General features: G+C 41.2%; 1 protein-coding gene across 1 annotated transcript in view; it reads left to right on the top strand.

Annotated features, from left to right (window-relative positions):
- Positions 1-15,799, top strand: part of LOC108799651 (SH2 domain-containing adapter protein B-like) — an 86,309-nt gene extending 70,510 nt beyond the window's left edge. The window contains exons 2-4 of the mRNA XM_018571546.1: positions 11,038-11,158; positions 13,383-13,385; positions 15,771-15,799. Coding sequence (XP_018427048.1) covers positions 11,038-11,158; positions 13,383-13,385; positions 15,771-15,799 — 153 coding nt within the window. The remainder of the gene's footprint in view (positions 1-11,037; positions 11,159-13,382; positions 13,386-15,770) is intronic.
- The last annotated feature ends 6,312 nt before the right edge of the window (positions 15,800-22,111 follow it).

Genomic DNA, 22,111 nt, shown 5'->3' with positions numbered 1-22,111 from the left:
CCCCCCCCCAACCCCCCACCGCCATGGCACCGTGTGGATAACAGGAAGGCTGCCAAGGTCCCCAGCAAGCGTGGGATCTCAGGCAGCCACTTCAGTTTAAAAATTTAGTGCTGGTGTTCTGTGGAGAACGGCGACCCAGTATCTGTATCTGCGCAGAGATGGGATTAACGAGGAAGCCGGCATTTATTTACAAAGTATTTTGTTTTAAATCGCTAATTGTGACCGTTAATAATATGCCGTCCATGGCAGTAAGTGATGGATGGCAGTAAATTATGGATGGCATATTATTAACGGTCACAATTAGGGATTTATTGACAAAGTATTTTGTTTAAATCGCTGTATCCTCGATAATACTGTTCTGTGCGCAACAAGCGCAGATGCTGAGGTCAGCAAATTCGACTAGGTTGCCGTTCTCGACAGAACACCGGTATCTGTGTTTTAGTATAGGGGCATTTTCACGAGTATGAGTACTCGTGAAAATGCTCAGTATTGGCACTGACTGGCGCATCCCTACTCAAAAATATAATGTATTGCTGGGACTTGTAGTTCGGGACTTGTAGTCCTGCATAGCTGGTGCTATTCTTCATTGCTGCATAATCATTATACAGCAATGCAGAATACCACCAGCTATGCAGGACTACAAGTGCCAGCAATACATAATAATAAAAAAAACAGCAATGCAGAATACCACCAGCTTCCCCAACCTTTCCCTCTCCCCCCTCCCGATCCAGACTTACCTGACTCTCATGCAGGACCTTTTTCCGCGTCTCGGCAGCCAGGGGGTGGGACTAAGGGGAGATGGTCCTCACACAGCAGAATGTGGTGTCTGCAGCACATTCTGCTGGACAAGTGACAGCCTCACCATCCCCGCACAGCCGCCCGTACATGCTGCGGGTGGCAGAGCGGCGGGGAAGGAGCGGCACTATCTCAGGGGGGGCTCGTCTTCCTCTCTGGGCCCCCCCTAACAGGCAGAACGCCAGGGCTCGGTCGCAATTGCGACCCTGGTAGTTCCGCCAGTGGCCAGCAGTACACTTACAATACAATTCCATGCAAGAGGGTTAGGAGGGCCCAGCTTGTGAGAGCTTACATTCTAAAAAAAACGTTTAACCTTAAAATGATATTAAATACATTAGAAAAAAACATATGTAGGCTTATGCGTTTAATCATTGTTTGTCTTGTGCAAAACAGTTTTCATAATCCTGTGAGAATAACCGTTGAGAAACATTTTAATTGCCCTTTAGATTTGCAATGGTAACAGATCTGTGAATAGCCGCATACAACAGACTGTGCAAGTATTAGCCCCCATTCACATCTGTGCACTGCAGCAATATTCACAAAGATGCGTGTTCTCATGCGCTGTGGTGCCATTCATTGTAAATGGCACTCCAACACACCTTACGGCTCTATGCCCTTTTCAGGTGCATACAATTCCACCAAAATGTATTGCAACAAACTGCCATGCTTTTTTGTGCAGCCCGTTTTTGAAAAAAAGCTACAGGGACATCTCTGGTGTGATTGTTATGCGTAGGTCAGCCCATTGAAATGAATGGGCTCTATTATATGTGATGCACAAAGCACACATATACGCATGTGCACTGTGAAGGGGGGCTAAGGGTATGTTAACTGGAATATTTGCAACTTGATGCAGCAATAAAAGGAAAAAAGGTAGTGTTAAAAAAGAACTCCAGGCAGAAATAATCGCAACCCTTGCAGTGGGGCTACCCCCGCACTGCAAGAGTTAAGTGCTTGTTTCCATCTAGGAATGAAAGTAACAAAGATATACCCGCCTGAACTTTGTGAGTGCTGGTGATCTTTTATTCAATAAACTGGCTGGCTGATAGACTGCTCCTCATATCCAATACACTGACTTACAGGACCTTAGACCACCGGAGCAGAGGGGAAATAGCCTCACTGACTAGCCCACTGCAAGGGTTAAGATTATTACTGCCTGGAGGTTGAGGTTTTAGGTAGGGATGCACCAGTACCGAATATTTAGCAAGTACTTGCCCAAATGTTCCGATGCCTAGCCCTATACTTGAGCTTCCGGTAATAGGAAACCGGGCAGCGAGTCATTACACGCTGCCCAGCTTCCTGATTACTGGGATGCCTTCTCTATGCTCCCTCGTCACTTGGTGGTGAGGAAGCATGGAGCTGGCTTCCTGGCCAATCAGGAAGCCGGGTGCCGTGTAATGACTCATTGGCCAGCTTCTCGACTAGTCAGGTAGCAGGGCAAGGCGTCATTACACGGCACCCGGCTTCCTGATTGGCCAGAAAGCCGGCTCCATGCTTCCTCGTCACCAAGTGACGAGGGAGCATGGAGACACTTCCCTGCTGATCAGGAAGCCCTGGTGGTGAGTCTTTACACGCCACCCTGCTTGTCGACTAATCAGAAAGCCGAGTGGCGAGTCATTACATGCCACCTGGTTTCCTTAATAGGACTTCTGATATCGGTATTGGCGAGTACCGGAAAAAATTATCAGTACTTGATACCGAAAAACCGGTATCGGTGCATCCCTAGTTTTAGGTAAGGACATAATTTGACCCTAAAAAAATTAAAAAATTGTGAATGTTCTTATGTGCATACATCGCAGCATTCGTCTTACCAAGGTTATCCTAATTGTTTTACATATTGTTTTACACACTTGAGAGGAGTTTACCAGAAGAAAACTTGGTCTTACAAACTGTCCAAGTAAAAGGAAGTAGCTATGAGCCTTTTGTTTTGAAGTAGTAGGTCACACAACATTACACTGTGCTTTGCTCGTCTTGTAAAAAAGAGCTAAGCTTAGAACGAACAGGCAGCATATAGTCAGGTTGGTATGCTAAACCCTGACTATCGGTGGGTCTTTCTTGTGTAAAAGGTGACTTCACAGGAACACTAAATGCCGTTGGGAGGCCGCAGTCCATGGCTACTTCTGTCCAAGCCTGTATTTTATCTGATGTGCCCATAACATAGATTTTATGCATGTTTATATTATGGGGAATACAGGCGCCTGTGAAGCAATGAAGCCTATATTGCTAACGTTTATTTTCACAGTAAATATTTTTTGCCTTAATGTGGAATGTTTATGCTCTTTTGAATCTGTGCATAGAACATGTGACCTGGACCTTTCACAGGTTGGTCAAAACAGCAGTGTTGGTTTATAAAAGGCTACATTAAAATGACAAATGTTTTTTTTTTTTATAGGCATGAGTTTATGTATATTAGTTCCACAATGTAGTAATGTCTGGTAGTTTTCAGATCGGTGTAAGTGACCGGAGTTGACTGTTTTACAAGTCTTCATACCTTTTTAGTTCTCTGTTGCTGACATGTTGGGTGGAATATGCATATTGGCAATACACATAATAGTGGTTGTCAAACTGGACCATATGGGGTTGATTTATTATAGACAAATAAGCTGTTCATGTTGTAGGAGACTTTTTCCTTTGCTTAGTGATGTGGTGGAAAGTCACTTTGCAAAAAATACTCAATCATGGAAAATATATATATATTAAAAAATATATTTTTGCTTGGACATGATTGGATGGTAGTAGCCATAAGAGCTTCACCTGAAAAATTCCGTTGCAAAGCGAACAATCTCTTTGCCTTCAGTAAATCAACCCTTGTGTGTTGACGTTAGATAGGACTGGGATTCTCAGTGTGTTATCTGATGATGAAAGGAATCTGAGGATTTAGAAATTACCTATAAGACTTTTAGATTATCCTCCGTTTGCCTTTCATTGTCTGCATCTTCTAAAGCTAGAATAAAACTCTACTGTTAAATGATAGTCTCAAGAGAGAGAGACATATAAAAGACTTTACAAAGCATTTGTGCAGCCACGTCTTGAATATATAGTTTAGTTTAGGCCAAAGGTGTGATTTTTACTGGAAAGGATGCAGAGAAGAGCAACTAAATGAATTAAGGGCACAGAGGACCTCTGTTACAAGGATGGACTAATTAAACTGAGTGCTTTCCCCTTGAGAAGAGCTGATAAAAAATACATTGCAGAACACTGATCCAAGAATGTATTTATTTGAGTGCTGCCAGAGTGAGGAAGGATTGGACTATGCTATGTAAGGAGTTGTTAGTTTTCCATTGGAGCAACTAGCTGTTTTTTTTTTTAGTAGTGTAGTAGACACATCATTATTTAACAATATAACTAAATTTCTTTTATAAGAAAGTCATTTGGAGTTTCAGAAAGTTGGACAAAACAATATCAGCTAATGCCAGGTCACCTTGAGGCCTCATTCACACTGCGTTAACTCTGGCCGTACACATCCATGTGGCGTTTCTGGGAGTGACAGGTGTTGTGTGTGTGATTACACGCAGCAGCCTGTTCTTCCCTATGGGAGGACGCGGCCATGCGCTGTCATACGCACACCTGTATGACAGCGTATGAGTACTATCTGCATCCGAGTACGGGCACCCGGACGCGCACAGATGTGCAGTTCGGGGGTGCGCACGGCTGTGTCCTCCCATAGGGAGGAACAGGCTGCTACACGCAGCACCTTTCCCTTCCAGGGGCGGCCCGATATGGGCGTGCACGGACATGTACGGCCCGAATAATGGCAGTGTGATTGGGGCCTAAAACACCCCATTCGCACCTGAGCGATTTAAATTTCACTTCATTGTTTAACTAGGATTTCCATTATATTCAATGGTGCCCATTCACACCTGAGCGCAGCGTCACTTGGAGGTTGAGGGCATATTCACGCATTTTTGCAACAATAGACTTTACTGGGAGCACCTGAAAAACACCCGTAATGTTCATTTTTAATGCATGTTCTTGCCTAGTAAAATAATATAAAAAAAGGCTAAAATAATTCAAGAAAAGCCTGAAATCTGAAACACATGAACAAACAAGCAAACACACTGGTACAAAAGCTAAAAAAAAAAAAAAAAGGCTGAGAAAGACCAACGACGCTCAGCTCATGCGTGAACGAGGTCTTAGTTGCATGACATATATTGCATATCTGTCCTCTGTTGATGAATAAAATATGTCTTAAAACGCTTGTGTAGATTCACACGGGAATTTAGTGGCCTTATGATGCAAGCTGGAAAAAACTACCTTAAGTAAATCAATAGCTGATATCAAACAAAAAGTGTCTGCATGTGACAATTCAAAGCATGTATATGTGTGTGTGTGTGTATGTGTGTATATATCTATATATGCTGTAATAAAGAATGCAGTCCACCAAGTGCTGCAGTAGGCCAGGGGGTCAGGGTGGTATTTGCTGTAGAAGGAGAGTTCTCTTTGTGGTTGTGCAGAGGGACCTTAAACAGGAGAGTTCTAATTTTCTTGGAAATTGTCCTTCATATGCTCTTACGTGCAGGAAATGAATATTACAGTACAAAAGACAGTATTTTATAGCTTACCAGAGGGTCATTAATCTCCACTTGTCACTAGTGCAGCTATGCAATTTTGTAATCAACAATAGCCTCCATTTATAACACAACAGCATTGCTGTTAATTGAGCCTTTGTTGTGTGTGTAATATCCTAGGTGGAAATCTTCATTAAAAGGCAATTCAGCGGCCTTTGGGCCCTACTAGAAAAGTACTGTTTACATTGCTCTTTTTTTTTTTCTATCTGTGAAAAAAAAAAAAATTGTGTGGGCCGTTTATTCTTTTTAGCCATTATCTCGCATCTCTTGACTTTCGAAAGTTCTTTGTTTAGTTTTTCATTAGCTAAGCAAAGGCATTAAGCCTTTACAAACAAAACTGCTCTCTTAGCAAACTCAGGATGGAGATATACCTGTTGTCCTGGTTTACTAAAGGTGACAAGTTGTTGCTGCTGAAAGCATTGAAATGACCCTAGCAGTGTTGATTGCTAAAGAGCATTTATCATGTACAAATATAGGTAGTATGGCCCACGCTTTGATGTTTACAATGTGTAGGTATTTGAATCATATCATTGCATTATGCTGGTTTAGAATTCTATACTGATGACTGTTTGAAATATTATGTATGTTTTAAATGTATAATTTTTTTTAGTTCATTGTTATTTGCGTGATCCAAAAATAAAAACTGTTCTTTTGTTAACAACGTTTGAAAGATCGCTGTGTTTATTAGCTGACTTGGGACGACTCTCTTTACATTAGTGCAAGCAGAAGGTTGCGGGAGGTAGACTGCAAACACCTCCATGGCCTACTCATAGTGCCAACTCACTATATCAACCCCAGAATCCATATATAGGTGGTTGGATTGGGGACCGTCGTCTCATGTCTATGGGTACCTTGAACCGACATTCACGCATGAGTGCTTACAGGCAATTTTGGAACTATTTTATCTGTCAGGTTTTCCCAGGCGTATTCAGGCTCCAGAATGTTTGTGATATATGATAGCAATAAAGCTAAAGCAGAACTCTGGGCAAAAATATTTTTAACCCTTGCAATGGGGCTACCCCCGCACTGTAAGGGTTAAGTGCTTGTTTTTGTCTCGGTGCTAAAAAAAAAAAAAAAAATATGCACTCCTGAACAACAAAGCCAGCTGACTGCTACTTCGCTTCCTGAAGCCTTTCTCCCTAACCGCTGCAGTGACGGTGTGTCCCTCGGTGTCCTCACATCCTATACACAGTGTATGGAACGTGATGACTCAGGATCCTTAGACCGCTGGAGTGGAGGAGGAGAGAGACTCCAGTTACCAGTTTAAGAGCAAGCTGGCTTTGAGGATCGGGTGAGCATAACTTTTTGTTTATTTTAGCACCTAGACAAAAACAAGCACTTAACCCTTGCAGTGCGGGGGTAGCCCCACTGCAAGAGTTAATAACAACATTTTCTGCTTTGAGTAGAAAAACCCCCCAAAAAGTTTAAAAATACAAGTGACGTAAAAAAAAGACCACAAAAATGTTTTAGTAAAGTGCCTCACCCCCACGTACATGTACAATCGCAAACACACGTTGGATGCCCCTACATGGGAAAATTACAATTGCACCACATGTAATGCATATCACCGCAAATGTTGGAGTAGGAGCAGTGCCATAACTCACTGCTAACTTGATGAAAGATAGCCATCTCTGCTAAAGTTGAATTGAAGCCTCAACTTTTTGTTTTTTTAGTTTTGGATTGAGTAAGGAAGGAATATAACCATTATCGGCGTTTTTTTTCCCATCTGTGTCCTATTGGGCCGATTTTCCTTCACTTCCTGTCTATAAGCCACAACAGGAAGCGTGAGGAAGTCCTTCCAAAGAGAGTGAAATTCCTGGTGGTCAGCAGTGTATTACCTAATAGTCTCTTGTGTGAAAGAGAAGCAGCAAAGCCATATTGAAACCGAAAGAGTCCAAGGATTGTAGGCAGTAACAAGAGGCTCTCCCATGCAGACGCAGGGAGCGCATATTGTACAAACTCCAGGCAAATAGTGTCTTAAACCACAGGGTTGTAAGATAAGAGTGCAGATTGCTCTGTTACTCCTTTATAAACCTATAGACATGAGCTTTCTAGAACTCCTCTTGTTTTACAGTTTTCCCAACCTGACTAACCATAGAAAATGTTGAAATCCTTTGTGTTTTGTGTGCAGACGTTATTTGAATGTAGCCAAAGGCACTGCTATTTTCATCAGTGTTAACATACTTTGCTGTTACCAAATGTAATAATACTTTTATTAGCTGGAAGGGTCTGTGGGTTTAAAGGAAAAGCCAGTGCCAGTAAAATGTAGTAAGAAATTCAGGTTTCTGTTGGAGTTGCCAGGGGCACACGGGGATGCATGAGTCCCAGTGGTTATTAGCATTTAATCCACGTGAAGTTAATATATCTGTAATTGTAAAAGAAAACCATGTCAGGCAGGTGGAAAACTGTCATGGTAAAAAGAGAAAAATACTCCACTATAAAATCTAATGAGTTGGGTATTGACGTTTTGTTATTTTAACAGGAAGAGCAGACAAGCTATAGCAGACATGAGTACAAGGCGCCATGTTTTAAGTCGAGGGTTGTATAGTATTGATTGAAGACAGCCAAGCATTGTATATTATTTTTAAATGCACAGATTTTCATGATCGCTGTGCAGGATATTGAATTTAATAGTGAGGCCCCCGTTCATGAGGATTTGGCCACGCAGATCCGCTGACATGAACAATCCCATACATTGCGAACCGCCTCCCGCCCGAATTGGTCCCTGACCCTTTTTTGCTGTGCTGATCAGTGCGGTTTCCATAAAGTTTTCAAAGGAACTGTGCTTAAATGGGCGTTTGTAATTGCGTTTCAGCGCTGAAACGCAATTAAAAACACTCAAAGCGGCCCTTTTAGAATCTGTGCAGAAACCACGCTGATCCGCAACCACCCTGGTGTGAACGGGGCCTAAGTCTTGTTTGTTTCATTTTTAGTTTTTTTTTCTTCCCTTCATCCCCACTTCTCATTTTTCTTTATTTAGATTGTGCCATATTTCCTTGTGTTATATTCTGTAGAGCAGTGATGTATTTTTTGTAGTGAGAGTGGCACTGATTTTGGAGGCACTTCTACTTGCCCCTGTGCTTGAGCCCTGGCATTACACTATACTTAACCCCTGTCTGTGGTTGGAAAGTAAAGCTGGCCGTACACGGTAGAATTTTGTTTGAAAAAATAGTTTTTTGGAACATTCGTTTTAACTTTTTAACAGGTCAAATTGATGATCGTTTTCAGCTATAGTGACCAAGAAACAAAGGAGCAGGATGGACATTTTTTCCAACAAACAAATGAAATTCTCATTTTTGTTTAGGAAACTCTTTTATTCCAGAATCAAATGTTAAAATCAACCAAAAATGTTGTACAAGTTTCTACAAGACTTCCAATGGCTTTATCGAGTGTTCAGACAAGATTATTCCTATGAATGTGCATATGAAAATCTACCAGTTTACAGCCAGCTTTGGAAAGGAAAGAAAAAACATGTTGGGAAAGGGATGTTTAGTAAGCAGTTATGTAGGGCTAAGGGGTCAACCAGACATTGTTGTGTCCATTGTAGCTACTGTTGCTAAACCACTGGTAGCCTGTTTGCTAAATTATGTGGGCCATAAAAGAGAACTATGGGGTAAGTGTTTTGCCCCATTGTTCTCTTAAGGGTCACGGGAGGACATATACCAACCTCCTCTCGTGACTCAAAGCTCAGTATAACCGTAAGCTACAGCTCGCGGTATGCTGAGACCGCCGCAGCCGGGACGGATACCGACAATGCTGTCGAGATCCACCCAGCTGCGTGAGTGACAGCTGGCTCTGCCTATCTTGAGGCAGAGCCAGCTGTACCCGCCCCCTCCCCGTCTGTTCCTCCTGTCAGTGCTGGAGGATCGGAGCGGGGATCCCTGTGGAGAGTGGTGACTGACAGTCACGGCTCTCTGCAGGGAGATGATTGAGAAGTGAGCGAGCGACCGTATGTGTTCGCTCACTTCCCGATCTTTGAGCCGACGTGTGACAGTTTCATTGTCACACGTCGGCTCGAACTATGAGGATGAGTGATTTTCACTCACCTCATAGTTCTCCTTTTAAGCCAGGTATACTTGCTTATATTTTCTTCGTTCAAACTGCAGGCTGAATGCAGAAAATATAACAGATTCCTCAGTCAGCGCTTACAAGAATTGATGGACAAATCCCCCGCTGTTTGCTCTGTATTCCAACAGTGCCTGCCGCCACTGTCGGGATACCTAAACAGAGCTAGCAGCTGATTGAAGGTGCTGGTTGGAAAACAAATAAGCTGATCGAGAGATACCAGATGGAAGGGTGCCGACAGCAGCACCCACTGTGTGAATTTCATCTGGTTCCTCAGAAACTGGCCGAAATTCATACCGTGTATACTTGGCTTTAGTGTGCTCAGTGATGGTAAAGGTATTAAGAGTTGATCTGCTAGTTGTTTCAATAAGCAACCTTGTCACGCTCATGGTAATTGGTGATAAATGGTAGAAAACAGAAAGCAAGGATAAAAAAAGTTGAGTGTCCCTGCTCTGCCTCTGTGATTATTTTTTGGCAAAAATGTACCTCTGTAAGAATGGACTGCAATATTCACGTTATCACTTAAAATCTACATTTGTATGGATAGCAGTATTTTAGGGCAGTGGCTCCAACAGCTGTTAAGAACTTTAAGAATCCTTTGTTTAAGTTAGCTATACATTTGCTTTGCTGGAGTTAGTGTAATAATTACACTACAGACAAGAGGAACTGGTTCATTGTTTAATATATGGGTCTGTCAGGCCATCAAAGAGACAGATTGTTTCCCCATGAAAGCTCTAAGTCGCTTTTAGGTCTTGTGTAGTTTAGTAGCTTGTAGTAAGACCAACACAGCATACCTACTTTCACCTTTTCAGATGCTTCTGAGTTCCTTCTAAGCTGCTTCTGACTTCCTTCTGAGCTCTCCAATCAGTGCTGCCTTTAGACTCACATTGACTTGTATGGTTCTGATGCATGCAAATGCCTGTTTACATCAGCCCTATATAGCCCTGATCATGTATGGCAGTTTTTACATTGTTTCTTTGTTTTGATCAGGACTTATTTAATTTATTTTTCAATCCAGGAAAAAGGAAATACTGCATATAAATCTTTTTTATTTTCCAGACAGCGGTGCTGTTTTTACAGTGTTTTCTTCTGTTTTATATGTAACATATCCCTTTTCTTCTTCTGAGGTTTCAGTTAGAGATGTATTGTTGAATTCTTTTTTTTTTTCTTCATAAAACAAAGATTGCATATATGGAGAGTGGAAGAAGTAGTTTAAAAAAGTAAACTAAAATTGACCCAAAACCATTAAAGTTAGTTGGCCTTTAATCTTCTTTTATTAGTGTGAATATATCAGAATATTGTTTTATTGCTGGATTTAAATTTTTGAAGGTTCTGCTCCTGGGCTTTCTCTCATTCAATCTTCATTGCAGCTGTTTACTGTGCTGGAAGTAGCATGTGGTTGGTGAGGATAAGGATGACAGCCCCATAACATGCACTTAAAAAAAACAAGTCAAATTAGAAACTCTCATATTTTTATGCTATCCTTTTGGATTTTTTTTTTCTGATTGCAGCAGCAATACTTTTGGAGTCCCTAGGTGTGCAGTTGTTCTAACACAGTTTCTGTAACTCATTAGTAAACATTATATAATAAGTACTATTTTTTTTCTTTCAGGTTGTGATTGCTGATGACTACTCTGATCCCTTCGATGCTAAAAACGAACAGAAGAAAAAAGGTGTCATAACTGAAAACAATGGCTACATGGAACCCTATGAAGCCCAAAGATTGATGACAGGTAAGACAAATGCATTTGATAACAATGCAGATCCACCTTTAAAGATTATTTTTTGTCATAGAAGCAAAGAGCACAGGAGTGACCTCTTCAATGTGGCACTGTTCCTTTATTATATAATCAGCAGGCTTGGATGGGTAGGTCACCAAGTGCTATTCCTTAACTTAACCAGGGGAAAGAGAGTTCACCTCCTTGGTTGCAGTGTCTGCCATGGGTTTCTAGGTAACAATGCAATCAAAAAAGTGTTCACAATGAATCTTCTCATAAATAGTAATCCTAGGAAAAGTTCAATCTTATATTACATGTTCAAATATACACAAATGTGGAATCACACGTATATAGTGCTCAGGATTTGTCCCTAGTGCACCACACTCTTACCGCAGACCGGTAAAGGTGCCCATGTTGACCACTATCCACCCCCAAAAGAGCATACAATGGTCATGTGAGCATCAGAACTGGACCATTAAGTAATGGAAGAAGGTGGCCTGGTCTGATGAATCACATCATGTGGATGGCTGGGTGCGTGTTCGTTGCTTACATGGGGAAGAGATGGCACTATGAGAAGAAGGCAAGCCAGTGAAGGCAGTGTGATTCTTTTGGCAATGTTCTGCTGGAAACCTCGGGTCCTGCCATTATTGTGAATGTTACTTTAACATGTACCACTTAACTAAACAGTGTTGCTGATCAAGTACACCCATTCATGAAAAGGGTATTCCCTAATGGCAGTGGCTTCTTTCAGCAGGATAATGCACCCTGCCAAACTGCAAAAATGTTTTGAGAATGGTTTGAAGAACACAACAATGAGTTTGAGGTGTTTATTGGCTTCCAAATTCTCCAGATCTCAATCCAATCAAGCATCTGTGGGATGTGCTGGACAAACAAGTCCAAACCATGAAGGCCCCTCCTTGCAACTGGACTTAAAGGATCTGCTACTGACTGCTTGGTCCAGATACCACAGCATGCCTTTAGATATCTAGTAGAGTCCAAGCCCCAGGGCTGCCTTGGCAGCAAAAGCAGGATCTACTCAATATTAGGCGGATGGTAATAATGTTATGGCTGATAGGTGTATGTATCTCAATTGTATATTCAGCTGGTTTCCTGGAGTTCAGCATTAAATCACAGTTTTAGTGTCTGTTGTAGCCTTGGATGATCAAATTCCACATTTTTCAGAGATGACTTAAAAGCCTGTAGTGAAATACTATAAACAGTCTTAAGAGAAAGCCAAAATATGGTGTCAGAACATACATACAACATGGTTCGCAGTAGATTTTTGTAGACTGTTTGTTAGAAAATGTTTTCCATTATTTACTACTCCGAGGTACTAGACATAGTGCAGTAAAACAGACCGTGTGTAATTAAATCTGGTACACTAGTGCTAAAAGGGGAAAAAAAGTAAATGAGATGTCAGTTTCCAAGGCCTTTTTGTGGATTTAAACATATGACAGGGCTATCAATTTCCTTGTAAGCAGCAGTTCTGTCATTGTGGGTTGCCATAAATTAACACTCACATCTATAATTTTCGGCTTCCAGCTTGTGTTTTGTCCTTGGCTGGATCAATCTGACAGACAGACCGATAGGTTGGCTTCTGCATGCTGCATAAGGACCAGCTTGGCAGTTTTTGTCCCTAGAAAATACAGTTGCGTCTGCACATGAGAGAATATGTATGACTCAAAATGCTATTTACATATACAATCTTTTTTTTTGCTAATATGATTAGGGCTGGAGTGGTTATGTGGCAGTAATGAACAAGTGAAAATTAGGTTGGTTTGGTTACTCAAAAATAAAAGCTTGCAAGATTTACAGGTATTTTCTGTACTTGCTGCATTCTGAAAATGAAAACTAATGCAGCCTGCATATAAAGACAGGTACGCTGCTATATATTAGATTTTTGTTTTTGGATTTACACGTAGATATGCTTTAATGTCAGGCTGGTAGATTTCTATTGCTGAACATTCTAAAACTGCTGTTGTTGTACACAAATTCATATGGCAATGAGCTGAGTAATTTTTTACCCTAAGCCTAACAGTGGTAGCTGTGTATTATACTTTGAAGGTATAATGCTTTGCAGTTCTCTTTTTGTGTTTTTTACTTTCCATCATTTTTGGTTTCACTGTTTTCTAAACTGAAAATCTGCATAGGCTCTTCTGTACTTAGTCTTCTCTGCTTTTGTTATATCAGATTTCTCCCTTCAGTCCTAGAAAACCACTATTGGAAAAGCTGGCTTTAGATAGTGTGATTATACGCAGCAGACCGACATTACTGCCAAACAGTCTTTTTTTTTTAGATATAGTACAGATATACTCAATAATGCATATCTACAATCGCAAGTTGAAATTACCTGGGTGCTGGCAATATCGGCTCTTTAGATGTAGCATGGTATTCAACTAAGTCACAATAGTTGAGAACCTAGTTTGCTTAAAGTGACACTAAACTCAGGAGTTACATCTTAAAAATCCATTCAAGTATATTAACTATTAACAAAACTGTATCTTAATTGTGTATCACTCAGCTGTAGATCCTCAAATCATCTCTGAATTCATGCTGACACGGTCCTTCCTTCTGGAGGGTGGCTACTTTTGTTCTCCATGCTCCCTGTGTGGGTTGTAAATTAGTCACCGCTCCAAGCGCACTCCTGTAATGGACTACAATCTCAATACAAATGAGATAACTAAACATGAGATTGTAGTCCATTACAGGAGTGCGCTTGGAGCGGTGACTAATTTACAACACACGCAGAGACCATGGAGAACAAAAGTAGCCAGCCTCCAGAAGGAAGGACAGTGTCAGCATGAATTGATACACAAATAAGATACAGTTTTTGTTAAAAGTTTTGGTATCTGAATGCATTTTCAAGATATAACTCCTGAGTTTAGTGTCACTTGAAAGAATAGAGCTGTTTGTGTACTATTAGTTTAATGTCTTTTTTGAACACATTTTTAAAACCTTAACAGTCTAGGCAAGAATAAACCACTTACCTTAAGTAACTGGTAAAACCTTCTATAGCAGCAATATCCTCTAACGACACATGTCCTTTAGTGCTGATCTGGCATGCTCAATGTTTAGGTGGAATGTCAGACCACTTTTTAGCATGTTGATATTTTTGGCAATCTTTGTGTGAACATTTGTATTCAGTTCAAGCCACATTACCTTGAATGGGTTGAGATCTGGTTTCTGGGCCATTCCGAGATGCTAACGTTTTAAGACTTTTCCTTTGTTGATTTTCTCCTGTGTTTCAGAGTATTGTCTTGCTTAATCTCTAACTTCCTTCCAAACTTTAGTTGCTGTACAGCTACACTGACATGTTGCAGCTAAATTTCACTATACAATTTTGAATAAAATGTTCTTTCTATGATCACAAACTGTCCAGGTCATGAGGCAGCAAAGCAGCCTCAAAACAAGATGTTCATGATGCTTCATTGTTGGCATGATCAGTTTGTGGTGTTTGTTTTGGGTAATTTACTTAAAAAATAGTGTTGCACCTTTCTAGTACAGAGTTGAGTTCAACTTTCGTTTCGTTGATTGATCATTATTGTAGAAACAGGGTGGAACATCCAGCTGGTTTTATTGGACCCTAAGCCATTCATTCGTCTTCCACGAACAGAACACCATGAAACAAACTCAAGAGATTCCTGAAGCTCCTTTTCTTGCTTCCCAAGGGTTCTCTATCACATCTTGTGCTTTTTTTCTTTTTTTTTTTTTAGGGTAGGGATACTCCCACTGATTGCAATACCCTCTTCTTATCGTATCATTATCCTAGAGCTTCACATATTTTTTTCCAGCAAAAACCATCATTGTTTAAAATGTGTGGTTAGTAAAGTTGCATGGTAAAGGTGCCTATAGTCTGTACATTAAGACTGTAATTATTATTATGCCTAAGGTGAAGATCTGATGCAAACACTTTAGGACATACACATACATACAGAAAATTCCCACGGGTTCACAAACTTTGTCTTTCAAATTTATGAGCTCTACAGATACCGTAGCACAAGTGTTAACTAATAACAAGACCATTGTACAACACTGAATTGGTTGGAAAGGCCTTACGTGTAATGGCTTTCTAATTACATAATAAGATAGATTTTTATCTTGCCAAAGTAGATCATTTCTTTTGGTGTTCACTCTTAATCCTTGGTATATTTTTTTTTTTTTTTCGACTGAAATGCTGGAATTTAAAGAAATTCTAAAAAGGAATATTAGGAAACCCCAAATAGTGTTCCTTCTCAGAACAATACTTGCCAATGTTTACTTACGTTTCACAGCAGTAGACGAATATACCCTTGGAAAAAGTTCTTCTAATGTGTTTAGCAGCTGGAGTTTAGTGTTACGATATATGTTCTGCACAACTATTATTAGTCACGGAGCATCACAGAGTATATGGAAAGGATGAGTAAACTGTATGTAACCAGAATGGTTCATACTGTGGAAATATAACAGTTTAATAGAATTCTTGGGAAAGACAAAGACTGCAAGGCTTGTCCTTGTCCAAATTTATTAACATCCAGGTTACTGTAGATACTATCTTTCAAATGTTTGAAGGTTTCCTAAAATGCACCATTGCATTTTACCACATTTTACATGTAAATTCTAAAACTTGACACTTTATACAGATGTACAGTTCAAAAGCACAAGCCAGTGCTTATTTAAAGCTGAAGTCTAGGACGATGAAAAATGCCGGGCGCTATCTTTGTCTGTGGATGCGCACAGCTAGACGCGGGTTCACAGCCTGGAACATACACACACGGGTGTCTCCTCAGCAGCCAGCTAGTTGAAGGAGATGCCCGCAAACAGGTTGGGGTGTGGGGGGGGGCAGTGCTTTGGGCGGAGCTACGGGAGAAAGAAAGAGACCATTTTTAAGAGGAAGAATCGGATAATGTAAGCATGGACCTCCTCTGCTTAAAAAATAAATAAATGCAAAGGTTTAATATAACTTTAAAAAAATATTCCAGTCCCTTCCATTTTCCTTCTGCCTTGATTTCTCTTGTATTCCTTTCCTTCCTTAGTATGATCCAAACGTGTAGAAATAAGAGAAAACAGCCCTGGGTGATGGACCAGTATTTATGACAAGGGTTGGGGTCAGGGAGAAAAAGTGTCAAAAACCAATCTTTAAATAAATCTGATTCTGTCTCTTGGCATCAAAAATTGTTGCCCGCTGTGTTAGTTGTTGGCAGGGTTATAAATCTAACAAGGGTTTAAAGGCAAATTCATACATATATAAAAAGTTGTTCTGTATATGGACAGTCTGTACAGCTATAACGCATTTGGTTATCTTCTTTTGTCTGTTGAAATATAGGTCTAATGCCTTGCTTGTCTTTTGAGGTTTCTTTTTTTTTTTTTTGAACAGGTGTAATTACCAGTGAGTAGCATGTAATTATTCACCCATACCAAAAACAATCACACTGCTGCATTCTTACATCATCATATCATGCTACGAGTGCCTCAGACTAGTACTACCCGTCACTGAATTCTCCCTCAGGGGAGCACAACACGATTCTGTTCCATGCCTAAGATGTTTGTGATAAATAACTTCCTCTTATTCAGATGAATGGTATTTGTTTTGGATATTCTGGATGGGAACTTGCTGAGAAGAAGCAATAAAAAAAAAAAAATTGTATAGAACGCTCAGGAATTTCCTGTGTAATACACTAGTGCTGGCACAGCAAGGTGGCCCGCCCTGTCCAAGTATGAGACATAAGTACTCTAAGTAAGCGTGCACTGGCTGCTGCAGTAGTTGTTGTGGGCCACAGTAGGCCAAATCTTCAGGTAAGAAGAAAAGATGAGGAGAAAAGATGACATAAACAGTAGTAGCACTTGGGTTACAGAAAAGCTTCATATATTTTTCCTTACATTTTAGTATAAGTTTATTTTCTATGGGAAGGGGGTTTAACACCGCGGATGTCAACTGGTTAAAATATATAAGGCCAAGGATCGAGGAGTTCTGTCACCAGTTGCTACATTTCCTATAGTCTTCTGTGTATCTTTAACTTTAGAATGCTCCTACTAATGAATCCATTATGGAGAAGATATTCATATATACATTGGGGGGGGGATTTATAAAAACTGGAGAAAACTGAATCTGAAGCAGTTGCCCATGGCAACCAATCAGCATCTATCTTCAGTTTGCTCAGGTAAGATTTTAAAATGAAAGAGAGAAGCTGATCTGCTCCATTTTTGATAAATTCCCCCCCAATGTATTTTTTAATACAATTGGGCATTTTTGAGTATACATTGCTCAAGTTACATGCATGTAATACATATATCACTATCAGAGATGGTTCTCTGCACAACATCCCAGCATGTTAGGTCTGCCACATAGCTACACATCATGTTGCTGACTGTGTGTAGCCAGAGTTTGTCTACTGCTGTCCCAATCAATGCAGTGATGTGGGTCCTTGCTGCTAGTTTGTGTTGTTTAGTGGGTGAAATAGCTTACTCTGTACTTCCTTTCCCTGAGGTCTATGCACCTAGAACTGCTAGTCATTTGCTGTAGGTGTACTGGTGCGCAATGACCAGTCTTTTTGAGCCTCTGTCCCCTGCTTTCTGTAGCTATGCAATATGATCTTATTAGTGTCATAATAAGGCCAGTAAGTGGCCGAGGTAGAAGAGGGGGTGGCAATATAGCTTGGCCTTTTTGAACAGGAAGTATAAATCTGAACCTGGTCTTATGAGTAATGATGCATATTTAACAGCATATTCATAAATCAGTGAATGTGAATGCACCAAACACTGGTGGTGAATCAGTCACCGTCATTTAAAAAACATATACCTATAAAAGATTGACCTACAGTCAATGTTTGGCGATTGTCATATTCACTGCTTTATAAATAATGAGTTAAGACACCAAGGCCGTATCTGCCAAAGTAATAATAACAAAAATAATCTCATTTGGGATATAAGGCCCACTTTGCTAAGGCGATTATTGAGCCAGAATGTTGACATCTGGAATGTGTTGATGTTTAAGGCTAAACAAGGTACATGGTAAATTCTACCTTGGCCAAAATGCATTAGAAACCATCCCCGTCAGCTTATATGATTAAAAAAGCAGCTCTGCCCACTGCTCTTCCAGGAGGAAAGATGCCTAACATTATTCAAACCACTTCCTGTGAGCCCAGGAAGGCAAGGCTCTATCCTCTGCCATTGACCCACAGGAGAATGGTGCAGAAACAGTATTTTCCGGCCACTCATTGCAGCACTCAGGATCTGCCCACCGCTGGAGGAAGAATTGGGCAAAGAGGACCTTTGATGTAATTGGACTGTACCAAAGTCACAAGGACATAATTATGTATACCGATTTTTTTATTAAAGGGTGTGGGGAGTTCTCCAAGTGCGACCGGATCCTAAGCCCAGAGCTGTGTGTGCCTAAAGTTATGAGAAATTTCTATTGTTGATGAACCGGTAATTACACACACATTTCTAGATGTTGACGATTGTATTTAGCAATATATTGGAGTAAGAGACGAATAATTATAAAAATGAATGCGATCCGTCTTTCTGTGCAAATTTGACTTCTTGTTGTACAGCTGAATTAAATGTAATTTGCAGAAAGCTGTATTTATGGTACTTAACAGCAAAACAGGAAGTTATTAAGAGCACTAAACACAACTAGGAAATGATCAGCTTTAGACAAATGGCATGCCGTTTGACAAGTACAAATTACATACAATAGTATATGAGCAGGGTGTAAGTTTAGTAACAGCATGCTGATGGCACTCATTAAATTGCATTAAAGGCTAAAAGTCAGATAATCCCTTTAGCTCACCTGGCTGTTGTGGCATCTCTGTAGCCATTTTGACACGTGGGGCCAAATATCTTGACTCAAAGAAAGATATGTCTGTTAAAGAATGACTAATGCATTTATCAATGTATGTATGTTTTCAGATGCTATGCTATCTATTGGGCTCAGTTTGTGTGTGCTCCTGACACCTTTTGAATACTACCTAGGCACTTAGATAAAGATAAAAGCAAACAAGAGCACAAAGACCCTGTACATTAAAAGGTGCAATTAATGATAAATTAAAAAAAAGTGATCCACTCACATACGTGAAAGATAAAGCAGCGCATATCCATGCCAAGAGGCATAGCAGCTTAAAGGAGAACTATGAGATGAGTGATTTCCACTCACCTCATAGTTCTAGCTGACCTGTGACAATGAGACTGTCACAGGTCGGCTCAGTAGATCGGGAGGTGAGCGAACACATACGGCAGAGAGCCGTGACAGGGGGAGGGATTCCCCTCTCCCCGCTCCGATCTGCCAGCGCTGACTGGCAGAACGGACGGGGAGGGGGCGGGTCCAGCTAGGTCTGTCTCTAGATAGGCAGAGCCAGCTGTCACTCACGCAGCTGGGCAGAGCCCGAAGTCCAGAAAAAACACATGGAAAAACATATACAAACGCACTGGAACGCACCTGAAAGCCCATTATAAGCAAATTTTCAGTGATTTTCAGCTCATAGTTCGAGCCGACGTGTGACAATGAAACTGTCATACGTCGGCTCAATAGATCGGGAGGTGAGCAAACACATACCGTCGCTCGCTCACTTCTCGATCATCTCCCTGCAGAGATGGTCCTTCACAGCTCCCTGCAGGGATTCCCCCCCCTTCCCCGCTCCGATCATCCAGCGCTGAGTGGCAGAACGGACGGGGGAGGGGGCGGGTACAGCTGGCTCACGCAGCTGGGTGGATCTCGACAGTAATGTCGGGATCTGTCCCAGCTGTGGCGGTCTCAGTATACCGCGACCCTTAAGAGAACTATGGGGAAAAGCACTGACCCCATAGTTCTCCTTTAAGATGTCCAAACACAGGCCAGTCATTATTTCAGTTTAAAGGAGAACTATGAGGTGAGTTCCTTTCACTCACCTCATAGTTCTAGCCGACCTGTGACAATGAAACTGTCACAGGTCGGCTCAGTAGATCGGGAGGTGAGCGAACACATACCGGTGTTCGATCACCTCTCGATCCTGTCACGACTCTCTGCCGTGACAGGGGAGGGGCTGGATTCCCCCCTCCCAGCTCCGATCCGCCAGCGCTGACTGGTTGAACGGAGGGGGAGGGGGCGGGTACAGCTGGCTCTGCCTCCAGATAGGCAGAGCCAGCTGTCAGTCACGCAGCTGGGCGGATCCAGACATAATTGTCGGGATCCGCTTCAGCGTCTCAGTATACCGCGGGCAGCAGCTCGAGGTATACTGCGGCGTCTCAGTATACCGCGAGCTACAGCTCACAGGATACTGAGCTTAGGGTGACGGGAGGCCGCTAGTTTGTGTCATCCCGTTACCCTAAGGAGAACTAAGGGGAAAAGCCTTAACCCCATAGTTCTCCTTTAATTCCCCCACCCTCTATTTTTTTTCCTGTTTGACGTTAGATTGTGATACCCACAGTAAAAACACATTTGTGTTTGAAAATCCAAAGTGTAACATTAAAATTAGATTGGGTGCATTGTGTGTAGTCTGGAATTAGTGGAATGGCACCATTTGCAAAGGATTGCAACTGCTAGAAAATGGAATGAGATTGCACATACTTTTGCAGTCAGATAAGAGCGAATGAGCAGGTGTCAGAAACCAGCATAACATAAGGAGGGCAGCACTTGGTACTGTTGAGAATCAAGAAGATCTGTGTGTGTCATCCCTAAAGGGTATGGAATGATGTTGGCTGATAGATCACTCCTGAGGGATAAGGCAAGCATGGTGGTGATCAGGAGAGAAAGGATTACACTTCCTGATAACCCTGTATTGACATGTAGGAGAAAGTAAAAGGCAGTAGGAAAGTGATTCAATAAACGAAGAAAGAGAGGGAAGGGTTAGAAGGAAGGGGGGTTGGAGCAGCACAATGTATCAAGTATATGCTTCATATACTTTTATACTTTTATCTTTGTGGATATTCAATCACATAACCTCTTTCAAGCTGGCCATGGTATGTTTGTCAATTTTATCCACATTCCACCTACTGGGAATCACATTTGGTTCATTGTGAATTTGAAACAGGGCAATAAATTGACAGCTTTAAGGGCAGGTTCACACCATTTTCCTGGACCAGATCTGGAATGCAGTGCATTGCGATTTTGACACATTCTGGAGCTTTGCTTTTTTTTTGCTTATAATGGGCTTTCAGGTGCGTTCCAGTGCGTTTGTATATGTTTTTCCATGTGTTCCAGTGCATTCCAGAACAGACAAATTGAGGCATGCAGTATTTTTGTGGTTTGGTCTTGAACGGACTGTGCTGATGTGAACAGATGCAAGAAACACCATAGGGATACATTAGGATGCATTTTGGGTCCGGAAACAATCTGGTCTGGTGTGGAGATGATGTGGGGTGATTTAGGCCCTAATACCATTTATTGAAAGATCAAATAGAAAAAAAAAACTGCAGCAATTTTATCAAATGTGATCAGATTTTTCCACCAAGTTTAATTTGAGCAATTCCATTTCCATTGCCTACCAATCCATCACACTCACCATTTTAGGTCTTTAAATGCTTTGTGGTTTCCACAAAAAACAGAATTGTAAGTTTGATTGCTCAAATTACCAGCTTTACATATAGCTACAACTTTTTATTTTGAAGCATTAGAACCCCTGTAAGGTTTCAATTGTTGTATGTGCCCCTTCTGGGTAGAATGGCCCTCTCTGTTTGCTTGTGGATTGTGATGTCCGTAAATCATGCCAAGCTAAATATATTTGTAGTACATGACCTTTCATGACTCAATGGGCTTTCTCTTTAGCTGTTTTATATGTTGTAATGAAGAGTTCCTATCTAAATGACTTCAGATGTACTTTACACAGCAGTATAAACTTGATCTTTACTTTTGACCTTCACTCGAATAGTTTATCTTGCTGTGGATGACAATAAAACTATTCTTTCCTTTTCCCCCCCCCCCCCCCCTCCTCCTGTGACAGCGTGTTTGCTTTCAGCACTTGTGTGTGATTACATTTGGGAACACACCTGTAGGGAGCAGACGATTGCAGAAGAGAA

Source organism: Nanorana parkeri, unplaced genomic scaffold (genome assembly GCF_000935625.1).
Source record: "Nanorana parkeri isolate BGI_ZX_2015 unplaced genomic scaffold, ASM93562v1 scaffold1777, whole genome shotgun sequence".
In the NCBI taxonomy this organism is placed as follows: Eukaryota; Metazoa; Chordata; class Amphibia; order Anura; family Dicroglossidae; genus Nanorana; species Nanorana parkeri.
This window is presented reverse-complemented; position numbering and strand designations above follow the sequence as displayed.